Below are 25,850 nucleotides of genomic sequence, written 5' to 3'. Positions count from 1 at the left end.
CAATGGCATTAGCGGTTCCTGAGTCCTATTCTTGGCATCAGATCTTTCTCACTCTTCAGGCTTGGACAAGTGCTATGTTTGGAACTCGTTGCTGGAAATCTGTAAATATATACGTGGCTCTGGGGCAGTGGTAAAATGAGAGCTTCTTCCAATGAATGGGGAAGCCATCTCATCGAAAGTGACCCCCACCACCCCCACAAAGACATAGTGCTGACGTCATGCTTTTGGTATAGTTTGCTCATCGTTTGTGGAGTTGATGTTTTTCATGGCGGCCTGAGACGATCGTGTGACTCTTGAGAGACAAAGCCGCCTCTGCCTCCGAGCACGCTTATGCTTTTAACCCCGGCCCATTTGTCTTGATCTGAACTCCACTGCAGCAGATCGTGGACTCTTTGTGCTCGGAATTCAGCACAAAGCCTGCCCTGCGGAAACTACACGGAGGAGGGGTGTGAAGGAGCAATGTGCAGAGAGAGGGGAAGATAATCGGAAAGGTGTTGAGCAGCGAGCAAGTCCGTCTTGTTCCGTGTCTGTGCGGCCGGCAGCCATCCACGACAGCAACGGCTGGAGTTTTTTTATTTTTTTATTTTTTTTGCAGTTTCGAGGCGCCGCCTAAACGCTCCGACATCGTACCATTCTGGATTTCTTTATCCGTTTCCTGTCGTCCAGGATGAGGTTTAAAAGGAACGGCTCTTACACTTTAAATAGGTAAGATGCTGCTGTGCGCCAAACAATTGAACGTTTTACGCGTATGGGGAGGAAGATGTGGGTGGGAGGGAGGGAGCTGTTTGTTATATCTTCCTGCCATCGATCACTTTTCTATGGAACTGCTTCATAGTCTCATACATATGGATACAATGCCATATAGCGTCTTATTCTGGTTACTGTTAATGTATTTAAAAAGGCTACATGTAGACATTTTATTTCGACTGTTTAGACAGACTGTTTACCAGTGCCCATGCCTGATGTTTCTAATGTTTCTAATACACCATTTTTCCCTGCTGGGTGTGCATTTGTTCTTCAGTCTTGAGGAAACCTGTTGTTCTTGTTTTAGAGCTGGTGGGCTCTGCCTCTTTTGTTAATCCCCTTTTCGCTTCCATCTTCATCTCTTTTTCCTCCCCCCCCCCCCCCCCCCTCTTTTTCCATCAGGGAAATGCTCCTTCTGGTGAACCCATCACCGAGCAACTTTGTGTGTGCTTGGTGTGACAGGTCTCTTCCCCCTCTACCTCATCCCACTTTTCATTGCCTCCATGTATATCCTATTGTTTCTGCACAGGGTCACACACAGGGTGGTGTGGTTTCGTCCCGTTCCTTTCTTGTCTTTTGCTCTAAATTAGAAACTCTTTGAAAAGGAAACCACATTTGTCTTTTTGCCTCTAATGAATAATTTCAGTGCAGATGCCATGCTTTTATTGTTTGACTGAATTATATGAACTGGTGATAAAGTCAAGGGAAGTACACACACACAAAGCCAAAAGAACTTGCTCATATTTTTTGAAAGTGACAGTTTTTTTAATGGCAGTTTCACTCCTAGCACTCGGCACTCCTTTTCCTCTTTTGCCTCGTTAGTGGCCACATGGCCTTCCGCTGGTCATAACACGCACACAAAACCTACATCCTGCCTTTTAGATCCACAAACTGTATAAATTCCCTGTCAACACACGTGCTCATACCTCATCACACAAACAAAATCGAGAACAATGCCATCGCAATTTACCCTCAAATTGTCCTGAATTTAATCTGTGTTGAATCTATTTAGCCTTACATTTGGAATTTCCCTAAAATTATTTCATCTCTCTGTTTGTCTCTAATCTATTATGCATGCTGGATTGCACATATGCCTACACATCTTTCACTTTAGCCGCAGCATCTGGCGAAAGGGCCTCCGAGAAGGAGGTGGAGCGATGACGTCACTGGATGTCAAATTGCTTTGCTGGGCTGCTGCGGTTTTTCTTTGATTGCCAAACATAAACTAGCAAGAGATAATGAAGAGTGTTGTTTCATTGGCCCAGAGCACAAACCTGTGCTTGTGTTATAAGGGGTACTTTCCTTACACTGAAGGTGCTTCAGCCTGTCTTATCTGTTTCTTGGCAGGCTGCATTTATTCGTTCCCATGAGAAGGACGGATTGACTCTGGTGGTCTGACATTCAGCAGTGTCAGCCACCTTCGTCACTCTCTGTTGGAGTCAGAATCAGCCTTTTGATTACTCTAACACCACTGCATTCATATGTGTGTTTTGTTCCAGCAAGTAAATAAAAGAGAAACGGATTTGCAGACATGGTGTCCTTCACCTTATTTGTCTGTAGAGTACTCTGCAGTGATTGGCTCGCTTCCTGGGGGCTCGTCAAAGCACTAGCCCCTCCCTTTCTGTTCCACTGCATCATTCGTAAGAATGAAAAGTCACCCCGCTTGTGTAGTTACATGAACATTTGTTTAACTGGGCTTTACAGTTAAGACCTGGTTACACGTCATTTCATGCAGGCAGTTTTCAAATATTTTAGCTAGTGATGCATATGCTTAGCCGAAGTATGGAGGTTTATATTGGTATATGTACATGTCTAAACTGAAATTGCTCCCCCCTGAGGTTAGTTTACTCCCTAGTTCCTCTCTCTCTCTCTCTCTCTCTCTCTCTCTCTCTCTCTCTGCAACTCCCTCCTTTTTCTTTCCCTCTATTTACCCTTCCCCTGCAGTCCACCCTGTGCTGCCCCGCCGTTCGTCTGCACTTAGTTGACAGGACTATGTTTGCCAAGCTAATCTTCCCGCTTTTTCGGTGGGAGCCAGCAAGTGAGCGAGGGGGAGAGAGAGAGAGTGAGAGAGTTGTTCACTGAGGATAGCGAGGGGGGAGAGAGCGAGAGAGAGGCAGGCAGTTGCAGACGGTGGAAGTCAGTGAGAATGAGTAACCTGCTCGATGAAAATTGTAAGATTTTATGAATGGAGTGTGCCGAAGTGTTATCTCTTCCTGCTACTTTTTGCGGACACTTGAATTGGTTGGTCCTGCATTCATCTGTCCTGTGCGAAAGTCAAAGGTCGTTTGTGCAGCCATATGATTACACAAGGCGCTAGGCTGGAAGTCGTCACCCTGCTTCACCTGTAGCCACGACGAAGGGTCCGGCCCGGTTCTGCTTCACCGTCGCCTGGATGGGTGTTTTGGTGTGCTGCAACTGCTGCTTCTATAGGTAGTTAACCAAGTGACTTTTTCTCTTGTCTTACGTTTCTTGGATTAGAGTTCGCTTTTCACTCAATCTTTGAATAATAAGATTTTATTTATATATCTGATTACCTTCCCCTCCTTTCATTCACTGTTATTGCGCTGCTGTTTGGAGGAGACATTTGAGGTCAGTGCTGCTGTAGCAGGCAGACATTCTGATGGAGCCCGATCTAGGCTATCATGACATGTACATGAGGGAGGGAGGTGTGTGAGGCCAGCACTGCACACAGTTTGCCTGCTTTAGCTAACCACAGAATATTAAAACATCACTGGCTGTTATTTACATTTTTTTTAGTAAGCAAAGACTAGTTTTCTAATGACTTGCTGGCCTTGCCAGACTTTGCCTTCCTGTGAGCCTCTTGGCTGCGAACCAGTGTTTGTTTGAAACCAGTATTCCCTCACGAGGGGGCATGGATGTGTTTCCTATTTGTTGTTTGCGCAGCATCGAACTTATCAAACTTTGCTCTGTTTTTTTTTTTTTTCTCCTCCCACCCTTTTGACTGTACCTTGAAAGCTCCTGCTGGTGTTGGTTCCGTCCAATACTGCGCAGCCTTGATCCATATTAGCGTGTCGATTCACACAACAGACACACTCAAGGAAAAGCTAACTGTTTGTTCTAGCTAACAAGCAAGGCTGCGAGCTAATAAGCTAGCGAGTTAAGCTAATCAGCTCGCTCCACCGCGCCGATATTGTTTACCAGAACTTCGCACCGAGTTGTTGTGTGTGTTATTCCCCAATTAACCCAAACACGGGAACGTCAACTGTTTATTAACCATAATAGTTGACGACAGCGAACTTCAACGTATATTTGATTGACAGGTGAGGGACTTGTTTTCATCGGACCAACCACACAGTAGCTGGGTTTACATGGAGACTTCTTTGTAATTCTGATTAAAATCATTTCGATTGAAGATCTCTGGTCAATTGTTTACATGTGACGTGATGTGTTCCGATCGGGTCTATACATGATGTGCACGACATTTATTCAGAACAGCCGTGTGACATGCGCACTTTGTTGTGAACGTCACGTCATATATCAAGATGGAGGTCCGTCGTCTATTCAGCACAGTAGTTGGGAATGTTTTATAGCTTTATGTTTAAAAATAAAAACAACTAATAAGTAGTTAAAAACAAGATCTCTGTCACATACGAGCTCCGTCGATAGCCGCTCTTTTACGTCGAGACGAAGCACGCACAGACAGAGCTTTTCTCGGCTCTATTCGATTGACGGTATACATGGTGAAAATTTACTTCTGAGCAGTTTGGCAAAAGTAATATTCCATCCATGTGAAAACGAGTGAAATTCCATTCGGATTTGGCCAATTATTCCGATTGAGGTGTTTATATGGCGCATTTCTATTCGGTTTGGGCTTTAAACCGATTATAAACGAAATAGAAGGCTCCATGTAAACCAGGCTAGTCTTGCAGCTCTTTATTTCGGACCCAGGGGGATCCATATCACAGAGTAAGAAAAAACAATTGAATAGAGAAACAAGAGAGAAAATTATAAGAACAATACTAATTTAAAAGCAATGGAAAAAAAAATAATAATAATAAGGGCGGCCTTATTTTTCATGATTGCCATTTTAAAAAAGCATGGTTTATCGTGATAGTTTTGGGGAAAATATATCGTCTTAATTAGTTTTTATCGTGACAGGCCTAGGTGGCAGAGCTGCATGCTGGTACTCTCACAGGGAACCACTGGGCTGGCTTGTTTGGGTAGATGATTTGGGCTCTGCTTGTTGGCATCTGGTTCCCCTCTCTTGTGGTTGTGGGGTGAGCCAGTCACAGGCCCTAACTCCTCTAAAAAGAAAAAAAATTAAAAGTCTAAATATAATGTGCTAGTTCTCTGAGGGTTTTTTTTGACGATGGTGAAATTGTAGCACACAGTTCAGATCTGATTAGGCGTCACAGTGATTTGCAGTTTTGTTTACACTTTACGGAGTGAAACTCTTAAAGGAATACTTATGTGTGTGTGTTTGTCCATATGCTTTATACTGTAGCCCCTAATGAAAGAAACACACACGAAAGTCTAGTAAAGGGAGGGTTTGTTCCCCATGTGTGTTTTCGCTCCTTCGTGATGGTGAGGGAGGAACCTGGGCTGTGTGCTGTCTCATAGCCACGTTAAGTCCAAATGGGCTGTCGAGTCTGTTTTCAGCATTTTCCTCCCTGTTACACCTCCATTAGCCAGTCAAATAGTGTCGCCGTAACCTTATGACATCATTTGTTTGTATTACTGATGCACACCTGCCAAAACGGGTCCTCATTGACCTCACCCCAGTCCAGACTTCTGTCTACCTGCATCTGGTGTTTGAGCGTTCAACAGTGGCAGTTTGTGGACTGCAAACTGCACGCCAGCACTCCGTCAAACCATCATCTGTCATAGTGTGACATCAGTTAAAGTAAAAAGCGCACTTTATCTTCATTTTCAGCCTCCAATCGGGATTTGGGATGTCCGGATTAGACTTGACACCGATCTGATCGTCTTTATCGGTATCGGCTGATAATTAGCATGTTATGCTAATGAGTTGATCGGCTTTAATGTCATATCTCAAAAAGAGGAAAAGCAGAAGGCAGTTTATGGTCCTTGCTGATTAAGTTCCGCATTTAGTAAAGGGAATCTTAAAAGAAGTAGCCAGTGTAGTTTGACCTTTTGGGTTAGTTACACGCCTGCCTGAAAGGCTCATCATCTGATCCCTGTAATCCCTTGTCACTCTCACAGGATTCCTTTTCAAGTAGACTAGTTTAGATTCAGACATCTAGTTCAAGATGAACACTAAGAGTCTCATTTTTTGAAGCATTACTCCATTTTGCCCTCCACATTTTTCCATAATTGTAGCTTTCTATACAAAACTGTATTATGTTTGGTGTTTTGTGACATACTGTGAGGCCCAGGCTTCATAATGTAACATCAGCAAGTTTGGGAGTTTTTCATTTGTTTTCAATTTGTTTCAATAGACGTGTCGGTAAAGTGTGTAATGCACAGAGTGCAATAGGTTTCAGTGAAGACCTAATCTCCATTTGTGAGTCTCAAATGGGCCTGAATACTACAGAACAAAATTCACATTGTTTATTCTGTGTTTAGCCCATTTCCTTGTCTGCTTATCATGTTCCACACAAACAAATGGGACACGCAGGCGTGCTGAAGTCTTTCCCAGCTGACTCTGGGTGAGAGGCGGGGTGCACCCTGAACTGGTCGCCATCTTCTCGCAGGGCACGTATAAACAAACAAACATTCGCACCCACAATTTAGAGTCTTCAATGAACCTACCATGGATGTTTTTTGAACATGGGAGGAAACCGTAGTACCCGGAGAAAACATGCAAACTCCACGCACGCACGGAGCCGGATTGAGTTGAGGCAGATGTGCTAACCAGTCATCCACTGTGCCACTTTATTGAATCTGTTGAAGAAATTACGCTCGTACAGCTCCAAGATTTTGTCAACTACGTTTGTTGGGCTCATTTCAAGCGTCCTTTTATTCGACCTCGGTGAAAAAACGGCCTTCTTCACGCTGTGACCTACCCCAGGCCCAAATGGATTTCTAAGGGGTGCTGTGCTAAACAGTACAGTAATGCAATGCACTTAATGCAAATGGGATGGCATTTATAGAATGGCATTTATGAAATGGCATGCATTAAGAGTCTGTCGGTGTTCAACTACTTTCAACTATTGTCTTGTCACTGCAGAGTGCTGACCTCACACAAGGACAGTTGCGTAACACTTTCGTAGCATTTGCTTGCATTTAGCAGCAGCTCCGGCTTGCTGAGAAGCAGAAACTGATGACCTAGCACTAACCTCAACTCTAAATTTAGTTACAGACGATGTACTGTATTTTTCACCCACCTTGCGTACAATGAAAGGGAAAGGATGTGTTATATGTATGAATGGCTTGTGCTTGTAAAAAAGGTTCTACCTGTGCTTACCAGACATGCATGTGGCCTTTAGGCATGAAATGTCAGGTGAAGTGGGTGTTAGAATTGCTGCAGCACGCAGCCCACAGCCTCTCTCAAAACAAGAGGGCCATTTCATGGGAGACAGGAAGTGTTTAGGCGCCTCACTTTGTGTTTATTGAGGTTGCCCCAGGGGAGAGTGAAAGGAAAGGGTGGTCTTGTGCAGCCGAACAGACTGGAGAAGGTGGTGTTCAGTAGGTGTGTCTGCCACACATTTTCTTTCACAGCAGTGTAATTTTCCTCTGTGCTGCAGTGCCTTTGGCAGCAATGCCAGCCTCATTCCGTTTTCTTGCTGTTACTTGATAAACTGAAGAGGACAACAAGAAAAAAAAATGCACCTTTCAACATCCCAGTTGGATCTTTGTCATTTTTAGGCAAATACAGTAAGCAACACAAACATGACTTCCTTGTGATTATACTGTATACACTGAGCTTTACGGTAGTTGTGATGATGCTGCATTAGGGGGAACAAATGCTGTGCAATGCTGACACAAGCATGTTTCATGTGATGTTGTTATTAAAATAGTTTATGTAATTCCAAGGAGAACAGATACTATGAACATGGACACTCACTGTATATTCATAGTGGCCCAAAACAACCCTGTTGTCCAACGTCATTATTCTCCCTCTTCGTTTCAGCATAACATAACATGATGGTGAGGAATTTCAAACACAGCCACTGGGTAATTCTGGAGACAAGACAGTTCAGTAGCAGTGTTTAGCTCCATATCACTCAACCGGATCATTTAATGTATTTACTCGTGATATCTCCAACGTTATCAATCCTGCCATATATGGATGCTGTTAGCTCATGCTGCTTTGAGAATTTCCATCAAATACACTACAGTACACGTCACGTCTACACATGTAGACTTGAATTTTTAACAGTGACAGCATAGTGACAGTTTGCCAAGATAATGTTGACTTGCTCTGTCTAAATTCATCACACCCCATCCATAATGTTGAAATATTTGAATAAATACTGTCGGCCAATTAGATTTATTTAACTGAGTTCTTTGGTGAGAACATACACACATGAAACGGAACATTAAGAGATGGTGATCGCCTTGTAAAAGAACACTAGATTGATTCCAAATGTTTGTCAAATCTCAGCAATGACTAGGCATTGCAGTGGGGCGGGGGCTCTCATCGCGCCATATGCTGATTCAAGGAGATCGCATTGATTTGACCTTTCTGTTGTCTCTCTCGTATGCATCTCTCAGTCCCATTAGGACTTACACATCTGCTCCATCCACTTCTTTTCCTCAATCATTTCATGTACCATAGGCCACAGTTTTTGTCTGCTGCCAAATGAGTTTCCATGATTTTTATATTCCTGTTTTTTATAGTCCACACTGCCGACATGTTTTGGTTTTTGTTTAAATAACTTTATTGGGAGTTGGTTATTTCCAGTCCTATGTCAAAAGACACGCGACAAGGGTAAAAAGAAACCAGCTTTTGGATTCAAATATACTGCACACGATGGCGACGTAGCGTTAATGTCTTTTGCGGATTGATCGGCTCTGCGAATTATGACATTAAAGCCGATCAGCATAAAATGGTAATTATCGGCCGGTACCGACCAAGCCGATCATATTGGTGTAAAGTCTCGTTTTAACCCAGGATTTTATTTTATTATTATTATTTTTTTTTTTTTTTACAAGATTTGACACTCCTTTTCTTTGTTCTTGTTTCCCCCATCCCCAGTCCAACCCTTTCTTTCCTTTGTGGCAGTCACAACACAGGAACATGCAATGTTGTTGCTTTGTCTCATCACACCACCGGTTTTGTTCTTATAACTCCTCCGCCAAACACGGACACATGGTTTTCCCTCCTGATTAAACTCAAGAGACTGATCTGCACTGACACTATTACCTGATATGCTTTTGTCTTCATTGCCCGAAACAATTATATTTGGCTTTGACACATTCTGGAAAAAAATATGATCTCAACTTAAATGTTATCATTCGGGGAACCCTTACTATTCCTTGGTGATGGGGACCAAGTCCTGCCACGAGTAGCAAAAATGTTTAATTGCCCCGTGACAGAAGGATTTGTTGTTGCCTAAAGATGCCACAAGATGGCAGCCAAAGGACTACTTTTCTCTAAATGAAGCTCTGCAACTCACTTCAAATTGTTTTCCTTGACACAATACTGTTATTGATTTGGCCTGAACACAAAAACAGGGGAGTTCTTCGGTGAATACTGGAGGATAATATAAATAAAAATCCCACATTAGTACATTTGTGAATGCCAAGCCGAAGTACAGTTTGCTGGTTGAATAAACTTTCATTGCCTTCTTTCAAAGTAGCTTCCTAAAAGAGATTAAACTTCTCGCTTACGTCTCCTTAGGCACTCTGCGCACATAGCGCTGCACGCCTACCAGAGCTTACTTCTGTGTGTGCTTAATAGCTCAATTTTTCCACCAGTTTAGTTTTTTGATTGCTAATCTATTTGGCACCTTTTTCGTCACTTGCCTGCTCTTCACCTCTTTGTCCAAATGTTCTTAGGTGTGACCACTTCCTAGCCCACTAATCCCTTCCAGTCTCAGTGAAACCCAGACAATGGTGCAGAGTTTCCCCCTACAGTCAGGAGGTGGTTGTATCTCGTCTAGTCATCTTTGGCCAGGCGGACCATTCGTTTCTTTACTTTATTTCGTGTGTGTATGTGGGGGGGGGTTAAACTACACTCGCATCGCTGAGATGAAAGTAGTTGAAAACAGGTATTTTTGACCAAATTGTTGTGATTGAGCAGAGCAGCAGATGTGTGATGGGATGTTTGGAGGCGCACTCTGTGCACCTTCAGCTGCTTTGGCCAATCCAGTGATGCCCCTAAGATAACTTTGTACAATATGCAGATCACCGCTTTAGAGAGTCCATCAGTGTTCTTGGAAGTCTTTGTCATGACGCTTCCATATGAATCTGAAATAGGAAAGGATAGTGTGTTCAGACTAAAATGATGTAGCTCTTGGTTAGGGGTTGGTAATATTATCGATTCATCGAGGCATTGCAATATTTCTCCGCACAATTCAATAATGATTCAGCAAATCATCTAGATCAAATCGATTCACCTCCTGGCCAGTGAGAGGCACTTTGCATGTGATTCGCATTGCATGGACGGAAGCAGCACTCGATCTAACAACAACAAAATTGCGATTAAAACAAGCAGCTGCGGTAACAGCAGCGTGAAGCGAGCCACTTCTATTTTTCAATCTGGTCATTTTGGATTCCCCTGTAAATCTGGGACACAGGAGTTGGACAAAAGACACTTGAAGCATGATACGCAATCATTGTTTGATTAATAGTTAACATCTAAAAATATTGCAACCATGTAGGCTTGCAACGATTAATCAAATAATTGGGTTACAAAAAATGGTTGAAGTAAAATCTCTGCCTCGATGCTTTGCAGTCATCATTTTTCCAGAGACATATTACTGCAGTCTCATGTATCACTCTGGGTAGAAATCAATTGGTGCCGAGCCATGAATGAAAGAGTCCGTGACAGACGATGTCCAGAATTTGGAATGATTTGACACCGAACAAGATAAAGTGCAATTTATTGATGTTCGTTTATTGATTGATTGTTGTGTCAGCTTCGGGATATACCTGGCTGTGTGTCCTCTCGTGAGTTTCTTTTTAGGGTCGCACAGTACCAACGCGAACGTATAAGTGGATCGCGAGGACTCGAGAAGAAGCATTAGTTTGCTGAGTTACAGCTCAAGGAAATTGCAGAGATGTACCTACCTTTGCCATATTGTCGGCATGTTTACAATCTGCGGCGCACATTTCGGTGTTGACGGCGGACTTGAGATAAGGTATGTAACGCGACGTTGCATTCAATGTTTACAACTCGTGGGGGAATGCTACTTTGCTACGTTTGCCGAACGATTGAAAAGCTATTTGATGTTGAAATTGACGCTATGGGGAAATGTACGTCGCTAGTATCCACCACTGCTGTGTTTGGTTTTAAACATAACGTTACCTGTGGAGCACAGCGCGAGACCTCTCTCGCTCGTTTTACGAGACGAAAACCATATAAAGCCTCAGGCAATCGATTACTAGTCTCGTGAGATCCGGTCCACTGACGTACCACAGATGGATCTAAAAATTCCTGGCGGATTTTGGATCGATAGTCTAGTCTGCTACCGATACAGACGTATTTCTCGCCCTTACGAGCGGTCTGATCGCATGGTTTCATCGTTCCCAACCCTAATTGAAATACCCCCGCAAGTGGTCAAGGATAGACGTAGCCGCCGGTGCACTTTCAGTCGCTTTATTGAACAAATAATAAGGAAACGAACAAGTAATTGCACATTCATATCTGTGCTGGCGATGGCGACAACTCACGCAGAGTCACTCGACGCATTGGCCAGTTAACTGCCAGCCAACTCTACACTTTCATTCACGGATGCCTATGCCCCTCACCAGGCCAGGTCTTACTTTTAAAGGCATACACACTTGAAGTGGTACCACAGTAGAACATGAGGACAGTGACCCCTGGTGGAGATAAATAATACCTGCACCTCACTTATTGTGTTTATTAATGCAAAATCCTTTTTTCCGGTTAATCGATGGGCTGATCAGTAGAATATTTGATTCAACAATTTGCGTGGCTCAGTTTCAGCAATTATACTAGTTTTAATTGAGTTGTTTAATAAAAGTTTTTAAAAAATGTAGTCTTGGGTATATCCGAAATCTGAATGGTTGTACCTATTGCTAATAGGCTTTAGGCAAGAAACGTTACTTTGTTCCATCTTGTCTGGGTAAGCAAGCACGTTGGGTGAAATAGTTTCAATTCTGCTGTTTATCTTAGTGGGGAAATACAGACTGTTTATTCCCTTGCAAAGGGGGCTCCACCAAACCATTTGAAATCATTGTCATGTCTGCTGACACGATGGCAGCTTTGTTGTAGCTTCTGACCGCCACACCCATGCATGTCATACAAACTAATTTTCCACATTACTTTCTCATTGTATTGTCCACGCGTGTGTGAGCCTAATCTTCTTGACTTCCATCACATGCTCATTTACCACTCAAGCAAAATGTGGCTGTTAAGCAGACATTCCTAAGGCAGGTTTCTATTGTCAAAGGGAAATTCTGTACATTTTAGTCACATCCTCTGTTTGTGTATCGGTGCAAATTGCACCTGGGAATAAATTATAAGCATTAACAATCCCTTCTGTCCGAGCTCCGTGCCTAAATGCCCTCGCTTGGGAGGTAATGAGCTGCATCGGGGGACCCTTACACAGCTCTAGAGCACTAAACGCAGTTTTACGCAAACCTGTCTGCTTATCCATCCATCCATCCAGACTGGCACTGCTTTATGATTTTGTCAATTGGGTCCCTCGAAGGGGCCATGAGAAGAGAGCTCTGTTCATCCCCAAGCCCAGATGCCTTAAAGTACCATCATGCTCCACCTCACACACACGGTGTACACTTCCTGTGCAAATAGGAGCGCAACCCCAAACATTTTCTCCACCACCTCCTCTTTGCTTCCTGACTCTATCCTTGATTCCACGATGATCTTTCGTCACACACGCCAACTGTTGCGCTCCAATGCAAACTCTAGCGTTTTCGACTGAAGCCCCACCACCTTTCCACTTGCTAACTTTCATTGACGCCCTGAATTCTCCTCCAAAATGTGACACGCTCCCAATGCAGAATCTTTACATGAATTGTTGGCTAAATCAAAAGTAATTTCCTTCCAAAAACACTTGTTAGATAGAGAGAAAAAAATAGTTTCACCAAACAGTTTTTTCATATTTTTTTCAATTACTACTTTGCTACAACAGACTCAAAAAATAATAATAATAAAATGAAAAACAAATTTAAAAAATCAGTTAATAATGCAGTCTTGTTTAAGGTGATGCAGTAATTTTGAATTTGTATTCATTCCGATGCCTTTTTTAGTTTGGCCCTTGTACACGCTAATGTGTCCTGCTTTTCGTACGCACCTATACAAAAAAAAGAGAAGCTGTGCTTGCTTGTTTGTCCCCTGAGTACATTCCCATTTTGAGTCAGCAGGTGACAGCATTGCTCCCACACCTCAGTTGTCAGTGACTGTGGCTCTTTCAGAAAACAAGGTTGTTCTTCACCATTAATTACCAGCGCTACCCAAGCTACATTTGCTGTGAACCGCTGGGAGTGAAATCTCAAGGTAATGTTTTGCTTCGCTTCAGAAATGTTCTGAACTTTATCAGCAACTGGGGAATGAAGACAGGTCAGCATATTTCAGGTTTGTGTGTGGTAGTGTCAGCACCAAGGTCATTGAGTCTTTCCATGAAAATATACGTTCTTTCCCCTCTTTGAGGGATTATTTGAGTTCTAGGAAGCTTGCCATGGGGAACATTTTCCGTGACAAGAAGTGCAGCATCATGCATAAGTCACATGCTCATTTTTCATTTCAATTTAAGGCAGAATAATATCCATCCATTTATGGCCTGATTAAGTTCCTATCCCAGCTGACTTTGTCCGTGAGGTGGGGTATACGCTGGACTGGTCGCCAGTAACTTTTCCGGGCACAGACAACCATTCACACCGGAAGCGAGAGTACCTGGAAACACACACGCACACACACACACACACCATGGGCCAAACATGCAAACTCCACACGGGAGACATTTGCCCCTGCTGTAGACATGGTGCCATTGGTAGGAGAGAAAACTTCATTCTCACCCTTCTTTTACCCGCAGAGCAACATACTGGCTGACCTTTAAACACCTGATAAGCAAGAGAATGCCAGTTTGTATTCCAGAGGTCACCACCTCTCCTCCACTTGACCGCTAACTGTGTTTGTTACATGACGCCGTGTGTGTTTATGCTTTTAAACTTGACAGATAAGTGTTGGACTGCCCAGGACGGGAATTGGGGGATACATCGAGACTCTACCCGGTTAAGGAATGTGGAATGGAAGTGTGTGTGTGTGTGTGTGTGTCCAGGGCATGCTGAGACAACTCCCACATTGAGCAACTTTTATAGCTTCTCCTCATCCCTCTGCGATCTGTTATTAGACTCATTTACTGTCACTGTTTGTCCTCTTCACTCATGTACTATAGTTATAAAGCATGACCTCTTTCTCACTTCCTTTTTCCGTATAGATTTCATTTTTCATCCATCTCTACATAATTCTTCTCTTCACGCTGTCCTGGTCCTGGTGATATGTTAGTGTTTAATCTGCGCGGTAGCCATGGAGATGCTGAGTTATGGACTTTCGGACATAAGTCTGGTATTTCTCATCTCCTGTCTCCTCATTTTGCTGAAGCTCCCTCTGAGTTCATAAACCAGTTCTGACAGGGCCTGTTGTGGTGCTGTGCTATTTAAAACTAATTCTAATTGCTTTCTTTGATTTTTAAGTTAATTTTGAATGCATTTTTAGTGAGCATTATCTTACGTGCCTGTCAAAGAAGATACACCATGTCTCTTACATATCAAGCCATATTGCTGTTTGCCCTCGGTACTCCTCGTCTCTTCTTTTGTTTAGCCAGGCTCTATGATCAAGTTAGCTGGGACACGTCTCAGCATGCAGCCATTCCCCTACAGGAATGCAGAGTAAAGAAATGAATCCAGGGACGAAAGCGTGCACAGGAAAAACAAACGGACGTTGAGGCCTGAAAGGTGGAGAGTAGTGCTTTGGTTTGGTGAAAGGAAAACTAGAGTGTCAAGCGTTGGTTCTAACTAATGCCTAATTATTGCCAGTTTGTGTACGGTTTAGTGCCTGGAGCAGAGGTGTGAATATGTGTTGGTATGATTATTATTATTATTTTTTTTTTTTAACAGGCTCAGACTTTGACTCATGCCCTCAGAGTTGAACTGTACATATGCTTCATACAAACCACAAATACTCAGTATTCTATTTGAAGTACAGTACGGTCCATGTATTTTACTTCAGAGGTGGTCGTTAACAGGCGAATGTGACACTAGGCGTCCGTTTAGCCTCAGGGATTTTAACATTACAGGACCCTTCCTTTTTAATCACAATTTCGATGTCTTGTGAATTAGGTGATTTTGCTTGAAATATCCCACATCAGAAAATGGGCTGCTTGTATATATTTTTTTTTTACTTGGTATTCAAGTTCAGTCACCGGGTTCACTGGCAAAACTTGTTTCATGCCCTTGTTGACCTTTCTGCAGGCCCATAGAAAATCCAGGGTCTGTAAAGACCTTCAGTGTGCACTGTTTTCTCTAGCTAAGACCTTGCCTAAACACACTGCACACACCCAGAATGCAGACTCAAGGGAAACCATGGGGGGAAAGTATGTTTGGTTCAAATGAGCTTTTTTTCTTATGCTTACAAAGAAGTCACATTTTCATTTGTTTGTTGTTACTGCGCATGATTTCACAATAATTGCTCCGTACATTTCAGTCCAAGTAAGTAAAAAACAACGTTATAGTATTTTCTTTACTGTACATTTACAGGGATACAATATGTACACTGTCATTTTAAGACATGAACTAGAATTATGGTGGATATTGTACTTCTATAGTGACGATACATAAATGATATTCTATTTTAGTGTATGCAGTTTGTATCTGCTTGAAGTTGAATGCAATGTAGTTTAAACATCTCCTTGGAGGGATGGCCATTGCAGTTTGTCAACGTTTACAATATGTTAAAATGGTGATAGGCTAGAAATGCTCATGATGTCTGTGATTAGCAGGAGATGGCAGCCACTGCGATGTCATTTTGTCCCCCGGTGCATCTGTTGCAGCTCATGGCCTGGGACCAGTGTGGTCTGTTTCCACCAGGTGGATTGACTACTTCCATACCAAACCTGTCGACCCACCCAGTCATTTATCCTAGCAGAGAATGGACTGCTGCAGGCAACCAGTCATAGACGTCATCGACTCTTTCGTACCCCTTGAACGCTGTCGGCTCGATCCATTCCACACACGGATGTCATTTCTGAATATTACTCCGCGGCGGCCTGATGTTCCGCCTGTGCGTTCGGGACCTGCTATGTTTGGATAAATCACAGGAGTTGACGAGACCAGAAAAAACACTTCCGCTGCTTCTGCTGTTAAGAAAGAAGTAACAGTACTTTCACTCCGTTACAAATGTATCTAAATGTCGCTCGCTACTTTTATTTGTCAAAGATTGCTTATTTATCAACTATTTCGTGCGCGAGACTTCGACTTCCGCATTGGCCGCTGTTTGCGTCAATCCAATGTAAGCGCAAATTTTATTTTAATCTTAAATTTGTACATCAACAGTGGTGTAAATAATAATAATTATTATTATTATTTATTTTTATTTTTTTGCTTTATTGTACTCTTCAGAGTCTTCCTGATTGCTCAATTTATGTTCAAATCAAAACATTTCTCTGCGGGGGCCCGGGAGGGAAGAACCCCCACTTACAATGTTTTTTGGTCACCTTTTTCATGCCTTTGATGTTTGCATGTCCGGTTGGCATCCCCATTTGTATTTGCATAAACCACTTTATTATTATTTTTGTTTTAAACACTGCGCTACTTTTTGGGTAAGCTTCCATTACACCCTGTGTTAAAAAAAAGTGTTGTCCTTACCCTTTATTGTGTCAGTCACTTTACACTCCCGTTTTCTTTAGTTTGCAATTGAAATGTTACTTCTCCCCTAATTTCTGACACAATGCGACTATTTTAATCCAGTTTGTTTCTCTCACCAATTTCCCCGTTTTCGCCTTGTCTGCTCTTTTCAGTCATTCCTGCACACCTGCTCTTTCTATTTCGGCATGCATGCGAGGAAGCAGCTATACATAATGCGATATACAGTAACATCTGGTCTGGTTAGAGCAGGTGGCAACTGAGTGTGATGCCATGTCTTGTCTCGATTGAGGAATGCAAGGTAACTGTGTGACACGGACAAAGAAAAAAAGTGTCTGCCTCACAATGGAATGTGGCCGTTAGTTTCCATCCACGTCACATGTTGCGTGACACTTTGCAAAGAGGTCCAATTTGTGTAGTTCTATAGCACCATTCATGTCGGCGCCTCCCTTTTTAGCCTGCAGCCAACAAAACCTGACATGCTACAGGTGTGGCTATATATTACCTTTTTATAGCAAAACTTTGAAGAGAAGAAAGTTCACTAAGAAAGCGCAGACCATTAATTAGGGAAGCGACAGCAAAGTTTGACGGGAACATCTTTGCACGCGCATGATCACATTCTCTGTGTAGTGTGCAGCACAAAATATGCCTTTGAGGGACTCTGAGTAGCATAAAACAATCAATTTAAAATTAATATAGCAATAAATATTAAATGTCAAGTAAAAGTGTTCCTAAATGGTTGTTTCCCAGTAGCCATGTTGGATGTGTTAATTCAATGTCATGTTTTAACACAATTAAACATTCATGAGCACTGCTAAGACCCCCACCCAACCCCACCTCTCTGTGATGTTCTGTGTATTCTTTATGGGCTAGACCAGGCGGGCGATGCCCCCCACCCTCCCCAATCTGGGAAGCAGGAAGGGAGCCAGTCATGCAGGATGACGGTACAGCCTGGCGCCTATCACTCCCAATGTCCCTTTTGAATGTTTTTATTTTATTTTTGTTTTCCTTCAGATAGTTTCACTGGATCAAATGGGGGCTTTTAAATACAAACAAGTGGCGCCGCCGAGGGTCCAACCGTAATTATGCTCAACTGACATGTCTACAAACACTACGCACATATCCGGCATCCCTCCTCACAAGGTCTTTTATCTCCCTCCGAAGTTCTTGTACCACCCACATACACGGAGTGCTCATAGCATCTGTGATCCCAAAGATTAGTGCTTCTCTGTGTGGGTCCACATTTCCCTGACTTACTCCTGCTGCTGTGGCATTGCGCCAGAAGTTTAGTCTGAGAGGACAACAAAAACAATTAAGACAAAAACAATGGTTGAGGAGAAGTCGACGCTAAGAGAGGGATAGGCCAAGGGTGGGCAAAACTTTTGGCGCAGGGGCCACATTGAATTTTAAAATTTGACAGACGGGCCAAGCCAGGACCAGATGCTTACATATCAAAAATAAAAAATGTAAAAACCATTTTAGTGTTAATACTTTGATTTACTTTTAATTGGAACAGTATTGTTTTGTTGATCACCTTTTTGGCCAGTGCGTCAAAGTCTGGTGTTAGTTTTATTGTGGCAATTCTCAGTGAGGCGTTCATTACTCAGCTGGCATCTGAAGGATGTTTTGTTGGTGTTCATCACACTAAAAGTCTGTTCACACACAAATATAAAGCCAAACACCACCAGCATCCTCTGTGTCATCTTCCGGATTTTTTTGAATTTGTCTGCGCTTCATGAAGTATAAAACTCATCCAGTTTGAGAGTTGAAGTTCTCTTTGAAGACTGTCACATTGGAGATCAGTCAGTTCCATCTGCCGCTCCCGTGGCGCTGTTTCGGGGACTGGCAGTTTGTCAGATAAAGGTGTTTTGCTGAGCCTGCGAGCTTGATTTTAACCGCTGAGCCGCGGCCATCAGTTCCTGCGTTGATTGGCTGTTAGCATAATCAGCATGCTTGGTAGAAATGTGACAGCCGATGTTATATTCCTCTAAAACCGCAATGGTTTCTTAACAAATTAGACATACAGCCTTTGACCGGACTTCAGCGAAAAAAGTATTTAGTAGTCCATTCTATATTAAACAGTTGGCACTCACTGTCGACTTTTCTTTTCTTTGCCCCGCTCATGGTTGAAGAAGGGTTCAGAGCAGTAGCAGAGTAAAAACAGAACAGCCCAAGTCAAGTCAACGTATCACTGTGCCTACTGCGCTACCTGGTGGAACCACTGGGCATTACGGGACAACCTGGTGGAAGCACTCGGCATTACAGGACAAGGTCAAATGAATGTAGGCGTGATTTTGATATGATCTGCGCGATTCTCTACCAATCTTTGGCGGGGCGGATTGAAATGATCAACGGGCCGGATGTGGCCCGCGGGCCGTAGTTCTCCCACCCCTTAATGAAGCATAAAAGTCATCCGATAGGCAGTAAAAACAACCGAGACAGGAATAGAAACGTGTGAAGAGGGGATATTCGTTTAAAAGCTGTAATTATTAGGACGAAAGGTGCATGGTTTAATTACAGTTTACATTGCGATTTACATTTAATTTGCTTGTTTGATACATATTAGTCAAGTTTGTGTTTTGATATTTCTGAATTTCACTTGCTTTCAACCTCATTTAAAATATAGACATCTGTATCTGTTAATTTGACACTTTTTGAAGTTTCTGTAATATTGATGTTAGTTGTGCATTATTGCTAATCATTAAAAAGACAAGGGGTAGAAGTATATAGGTTAATACTCTCTTCTCTTTTTATAACTCGTTGCAACAAAATAATTTTCATGCCACTCAAACACTCCGAATCCGAAGGAAACCCCCCAAGATAAGTCTAAATAATTTGGCAAACCTCCCCAAACAAGCACTAATGTAAATGTAAATATTCATGTTTATTCAGCACGCGCTCTCATTCGGGCTTTGTTTGATGATCTCGCCGGTTTTTCCAGTGTTGACGTGCTTGAACGTGCCTGACTGCTATCATCCTGTCACTGTGGGACTCCAGGTGAACTTCACAAACAACAGGAGGAATGTCACCTCCGTCCCAGCATGCGTGTTCGTGAGCACCAACAGCAAAGCATTTGAAAGGCCTTATTATGAACAGTGCTTTTAAACGTTATTTATGTCCTTGCTCACTGCAAGATTGTCGTACTCAGTTATTTTAGGAGCTTAGTGGGACATTAGCCCTTCGAGTATCATAACACGTGTAGCCGCATACACACGCATATATTTTATTGCACGAGTTGCTGCAGTGAAAACAAAAACAAAAAGTGGATAGTGGTCCAATTTACATAGCACCAGCGTTAATGTGACGAATGCAGACTACACTTGGCTTGTGCTTTTTTCTTCCTGTCATTTCTAGCCTAACATGCTTGTACACATATTCGTGAATGAAATGCAGCGACACCTTTTTTTTTAATTTATACAAAAAAAAGAGGATCTGAGTCCTCATTTACTGCGTTACCACCTGTTGCTGCGTTGTAACAACTCGAGCAACGTCCACGTGGGCAGGCTTCGGCGTCACCGCTTTGCTCTTCTCCGATTGGACGAATGTCATACGAGGAGGCGGGCTTTGCTTCAAAAGTTAGGAGTTTCCAGAGTTGCTTTCGCGGAGTGTCAGTGAACTCCAGACTCGTCTTTGTGGAGCGTCCCGGCTGTTCTCTCCCCGACATGAGCTATGGTCGGCGATTATTGCTCTTTCTCTGGGGATAAGAAGGACATGCACTCCCAGAGAAACTCTAAAAACGGACTAAGTTGCAAAATGGTGCTTCAAGCGGTCGGCAAAGTTCTCAGGTAAAAAAAAAACAAAACGCACCAAAAACAGTGTCATGTAAAAGCTGCTGCTTGTCTTTTCTCGCGTCGTCGAATTTGCAAGGATATGCGCCAGATAACGTCGGTCGGTGTACGTTAAGCCGTGTGTCCGTTGAAATGCGCGGGTATTAATTAGTGCGCTGCTCCGCGGCTCATCGAGCAGCTGCTTAAGTTGGTCACGACTTCGATGTCTTCAACTCGCGGCGCTCATTTCTCCCCGGCAAGAAACTCCAAAACGAATTGCTATGGACGCGCCGTTGTTCGAAAATCGGTCAAACATGCGAGATAAAGAGTCACCGCTTAACTTGGAATGTCGCAGCTTCAAAGGTTTGTCATGCAATTAACCGAATGGACATGAAAGCTCTTTTTTCCCTCTGTTTTTTTTTTTTTTTTTTTTAATTCTGTGCCTCTTATTAAGGCAATGCGTTACACACCAGAAGTTAACGTTTCTCCACTTGACCTATATTTTGTGCGTGACCATTGCTGGCTAAATGAATCATTTATTAGCTGAAGTCAAACCGAGAATGCATGACCCAGATCGCCGTGGCCAATGTCTTTGTATGTCATCCAAGTGACACATACAACAAAACCGCTCCTATTAATCTGCGTACATGCAAATAAAGCAAATGCCCACTGTGAACCCACTTTACGCGTGTGTACTTTGCCAGGTTGTGTGTCATGTAAAGAGGATGTACGGTCACAATGACTGGGCTCCTTCTTGGGAAAGCTTGTCTCGTTAATGATTTGGTGAAATGTCCTCTTACCATTTGAAGCCCGAGGACAAGGAGAAGAACAAAGGCCACATACCTCGAAACCTGTTGACTGTGAAGATGTACGGAGCAATACAGCGGAAGATTGGATGCCTTCTTAGAACTCAGAACAGATGTTAAATGATGCAGCGCTGTAGGGCTTTAATGTGCGTAGAGACACTTTCTGTTGCACCCAATCAAGTCATAGTTTGAAGACGTTTGTAAGCGTTCTATTGCGGCTTAAAGGTTCTTTTGGATATGTTAAATGATATTCCATCTTCAGAGAAGACCGAACTATAACACTTCATCAAAGTTTATAAGGTTGCATAGTTTGGGATTTTATGAGGATCTGGGGCTGTTGTTTACAGCTTCTCTGTTAACCCATTTCCTCCTTGGTGGGTTTTTTTTTTTTTCTCAAATTGAAGCTATTAATGCTTTGAATGCATGTTTGTTTATGGTTTGCTGCTTGTTTAAATTCACTTGGTTAGTCAACCTTCGTGACTCATGGCTTCAACACTTTGTCAGATATCATCATCATTTGTACCAGTCAGTGTCTGACCTAAACTTCCTACAATCAACTTCCTTGTGCCAAGCGCTTAACAAGAAGTCCAATCTTATCTCACAGAATCCCCCGCTCCCACCTTTCCTCTCACACCTCGTTGTGATGTTGATGAGACTCCATTATCGTAACGGCAGGGGGGCCCTTGCATACTCCGCAGCCCCATGAGCCGCTGAATGGGATTTAGCACAGGACGACACGGGGGAAGAGGCGTTAAGGCCTCTTTATTCTCCCGCGCTCGCGCGGGTGACGGCACCCGCATTGCATAACGTGACCGGGCACACGGCGCAAATTGCCGCCGCGCGCTTAATGCCGCGGAGATCATCTCTCGCGATTGGTCCGTTTTGAGTCACATGCTGTGATGACGTACTCGGCTTTCCCCTTGGTTCCTCAATAACACCATCTTTAAAATACAAAACACCTACGCCGCCATCTTGATCAATTTTGCAATATAATTAAACTCATCATCATTTGTTCTTGCAGGCACTGTTCCACGGTCGCCATTGTTGTTTCTTTTTTCCTTGTTCCGGAGACTTAAAAACGACTACCGGGCTTGGCCACCCTGTGGTGTCCTAGCCAATATCAGCTGTAGCGACACCCCCGACTTGGAGGAGAGCTGCAGCACATTTTCAAAACGGCGCGCGTGGGTTGCGCTCGACTATAAAGGCAAACTGCGCGCGGGATAGCCGCAGTGACGTCAGCGCGGTCGCCGCCCGCGCGAGTGTAAAGAAGCCTTTAGGCAGAGTGGTGCTGGGACAGTAGAAGTGGTTGAATTGGAACAGTGTGTGCACGTTTAGGCCCGCTCCCTGGCTACAATTCTCATGTACTGATTTACAGTGCTGCAGACGCCCCCGGTGATGCTCCTGATGAAGTGGTGGCAGCTGTGCTTTCTATGTTTGCATTTGCTGCTTATCTCATCGCCGCAGAACTAAAACTGATGAGGTCATCCTGAATAAGATGCTTGTGAATCTTCACAGGAACTTTAGCAGAAGCTTTGACACACCAACAGTACCTTGCACAGTTTTTGAACGTGCTCGCCTTGTCTCTTTTTAGCCCCATAATGGCTGCTGTGGTTTTGCTTTGCAGAGACCAGGCTGGTCTCAATCGTCTGTGGTTGTTTCAGGGAAGAGAACAGTTTTGTCTGTTAAATTTGAATCTTGAAATAGATCTGGAAGCCTGCTTTGGAGTAATTGGATCCTGCTGACTCGCACTCCTTACATGAAAGGGTTAATTATTTTTACCTCTTACTCAGTCGATATCTGTGATTGGCTGGCGACCAGTTCAGGGCGTGCCCCCCCCCCCCTCTCGCCCAAGGATAGCTGGGATAGGCTGCAGCACTCCCGCGACCCTAGTGAGGATAAGCGGTACGGGAAATGGATGTATTGATGGATACGGAATTGATATCGGAGCATTGAAATCAATATCGGCTCAAATAGAATTGCAGCCTAAAGAATCAATATTGAATCAAATTGCAACCTAATGAGTCGAAATCACATCAAATGGCGATGTTCTTAAAGATGCCCAGCCCTAGCGTGGGTAGTTTTACCCAACGTCCCATTCCAAATTAGATGACTGGCATGCATGTTACAGCATTTTCAGTCAGCTGAACCCTAGAGTTCCAGTTTCCCTTTTCACCATGTCAAACATGCTATATAGTGAATAAAGATGGCTGGTTGGTAGGGGGTCGTGTGGCGGCCGGTGAAAGTGAAAGGGGGCAAGATAGTGGATGACAGATGGAGTTGAACAGCTGCCAGGTCAGTCATCCATAGCTCTGTCTGCAATGACCTGCATGTCACCCGGCTATACAACCCTATTTTCTCATTGTTTTGATTACAGATAAACACCTAGCATGTCTGCTTCCTTCTCCACCTTTTCTTTAAAAAAACTGTACCACATCAAATTTGTACATGTGATCTTTGCATGGCTCTTATGAGTTTCCCCATACAGGTCTAACCAGGTTTTCTTGATTTGTGAGATTTGACCGGTCCGTTTTGGTGCCAAACAGGCTGTGGCAGTCCTTTCCACTAGTGCCGAGTCCTGGTCTTGGTCTTGTGGCCTGCCTTGATCTGGTGAGACAAAATGGGCATCTGCTGCCTTTTATGGCAAAGACCGGCCTTATCAAGAACAGGCGAGCTTGTGTGTTCAGCGAGGGCAGACGTGCATGTATGAGGGGAGGAATTCTGGCACTGAGGAGGTTTTATTGATCCTAAAATAAACTAACAGCGCCAGAAATTCACCTCCCCTGACAACACAAATGCGTGCTAGACAGGGAGGAGGTGTTTGTGTGAGAAATTATGAAATAAGAGGCAGGAAATAGCTGGGTGAACATAATGTTTTCTAAAGGAAAAGAGTGGAGGGGGATGGCAAAAGAACAAACTTGAACCTTTCTCAGGAGCCAAAGATTTCTGAGGAGCTTATTAGCAAAGCCTTTGTAATGTTGCGAGACTGATGCTATCTGTGGATGAAGCACTTTGCTCTGCTTTTAAGCCCTTTCACAGCATGAAACATGAAACTCCAAAGCCACAAGAACCATTAAACTGTTGGTACCACTGACTAGTTTTCTCTTACTTTGTATAGTTAGGGGTGAAAAAGAAGCAAGAATAGAAAAAAGGTATGTGTCTTGAGAGGCATGGCTATTATTTTAACGGGGACTTATTTTGCCAAACCAAGTTTTTCTAGTATTTGAAATGTAATATTATCTCGATGGTGCCTCAGTAAACATTTCTGTGAGAGACCTGAAATCAGGTCATTCGAATTTCTGGAGCTCATCTACGTAACTAGCGAAGATCTCCGTCTTCCCTTTCCGCTCCTGAAGCAGCTCTGTCAACATAACAAACATCTGCTCTTACAAATGGGTCGTCTACTCGGAGGCAACCAATCAGAGGAAAGGGGTGGTCTATGCCAAATATGGACAAAAGGGATACAAAACTGGTTCAAACAACAGTAACTGTCAGAGGGGCCTTTTCTGGACACTCAGATGGCAAAAAGTGTTTTTTTTTTTTTTTTTTTTTAAATATAAATGAAATTGACACTTTTATACTAAGTTCATGTTAGAGAGTCACTCTATGGCGGTCTAAATAACCAAAATAAGGGTCTTTTCAAACAAGGTGAGTGAGATCAGAAGTGAACGGGTCAGATTGTCAGTTTGTGACCAGGAGATGCAGACAAAGATGAAAAAATGAGGCCCAAGGCTGGGCGAGCACAACAGGCGCTTTTGTCATGAGGACTGAGGTGGGAGAAAGACCATTCATTTAACAAAAATAATCATAATACTTAGATGGGAAGGACAGAGTAATAGAAAATGTAAATCCTTCATGGTGTCATCTGCTTTTTTTTTTTTTTTTTTGTTTTTTGACTAGCATAAGTACAGATGCAATGTCCAAAGTAGATATTGACCCCTAAAGATGAATTACCACCCAACTAGCAAGAAGTTGGTTACCAGTATGGAAAGAAGGGCAATGCTTTCGTTAAGGAGCACTTGCATACCTTTTGCCGCAACACCTTGTGCTATGCAGTGCTGTCATGATTTAGTAGTGTTTACTAGTTCCCACGGACATCAGCTGTGCACGTGGTGATTGGCCTCCCCTCCTCATTAGTTTCACTACATCTGGCCTCTTTCTCACTGACTTTTTCTGTTCTTCTTTGTAAATATGTCTCTATTTTGGTTATAGTGCCCTCCCGCCTTGTTTCTATACTGCAGTACTTAAGTCCAGCGCTTGAGTGAAAGTGAGAGGGGCTGCAGAAAAAAAAAAAAAATCCATGATCCAGTGTCATGAGTGCTATTACAAGAGCTTGTGTGTGTCCAAAAGCAGGAGCTGCCAACTGTAGACTCTCAGGTGATCTGAGTGTGTGACAAAGGGTCCAGAAGCTAAGGAGAGTCCAATAAAGGTTGACAGTTGCTGCATTACTTTCTTGAGCAAGCTACGAGGCCAGCACAATATATTGTTTGAACATCATCGCGATGTATGTGTGCACAATAGTCACATCGCAAGGTCAGCTGCGGCTAGTGATGCTGGTAACACGTTACTCCAAAAAAAAAAAAAAAACGCCATTTTGAGTAAC

The 25,850-nt window shown here is 43.2% G+C and overlaps 1 protein-coding gene across 4 annotated transcripts in view; it reads left to right on the top strand.

The window, feature by feature from the left end:
- mob2a (MOB kinase activator 2a) overlaps nt 1-25,850 on the top strand; it is a 54,643-nt gene that overhangs the window by 17,054 nt on the left and 11,739 nt on the right. Inside the window, exon 1 of one of the 4 annotated variants that reach the window (XM_061772478.1) lies at nt 553-705. The exons of 1 other annotated variant lie outside the window; for it this stretch is intronic. In XM_061772478.1, the coding sequence (XP_061628462.1) occupies nt 668-705 (38 nt within the window). In that variant the 5' untranslated portion in view covers nt 553-667. Of the gene's footprint in view, nt 1-552; nt 706-2,811; nt 3,175-20,267; nt 20,463-25,850 lie in introns of those variants that run through there. 2 more of the 4 variants (XM_061772477.1, XM_061772476.1) reach the window with 2 other exon arrangements.

Source organism: Phyllopteryx taeniolatus, chromosome 5, assembly GCF_024500385.1.
Source record: "Phyllopteryx taeniolatus isolate TA_2022b chromosome 5, UOR_Ptae_1.2, whole genome shotgun sequence".
NCBI lineage: Eukaryota > Metazoa > Chordata > Actinopteri > Syngnathiformes > Syngnathidae > Phyllopteryx > Phyllopteryx taeniolatus.
Note: the sequence above shows the minus strand (reverse complement) of the source record. Positions and strands in the feature narration are given on the sequence as shown.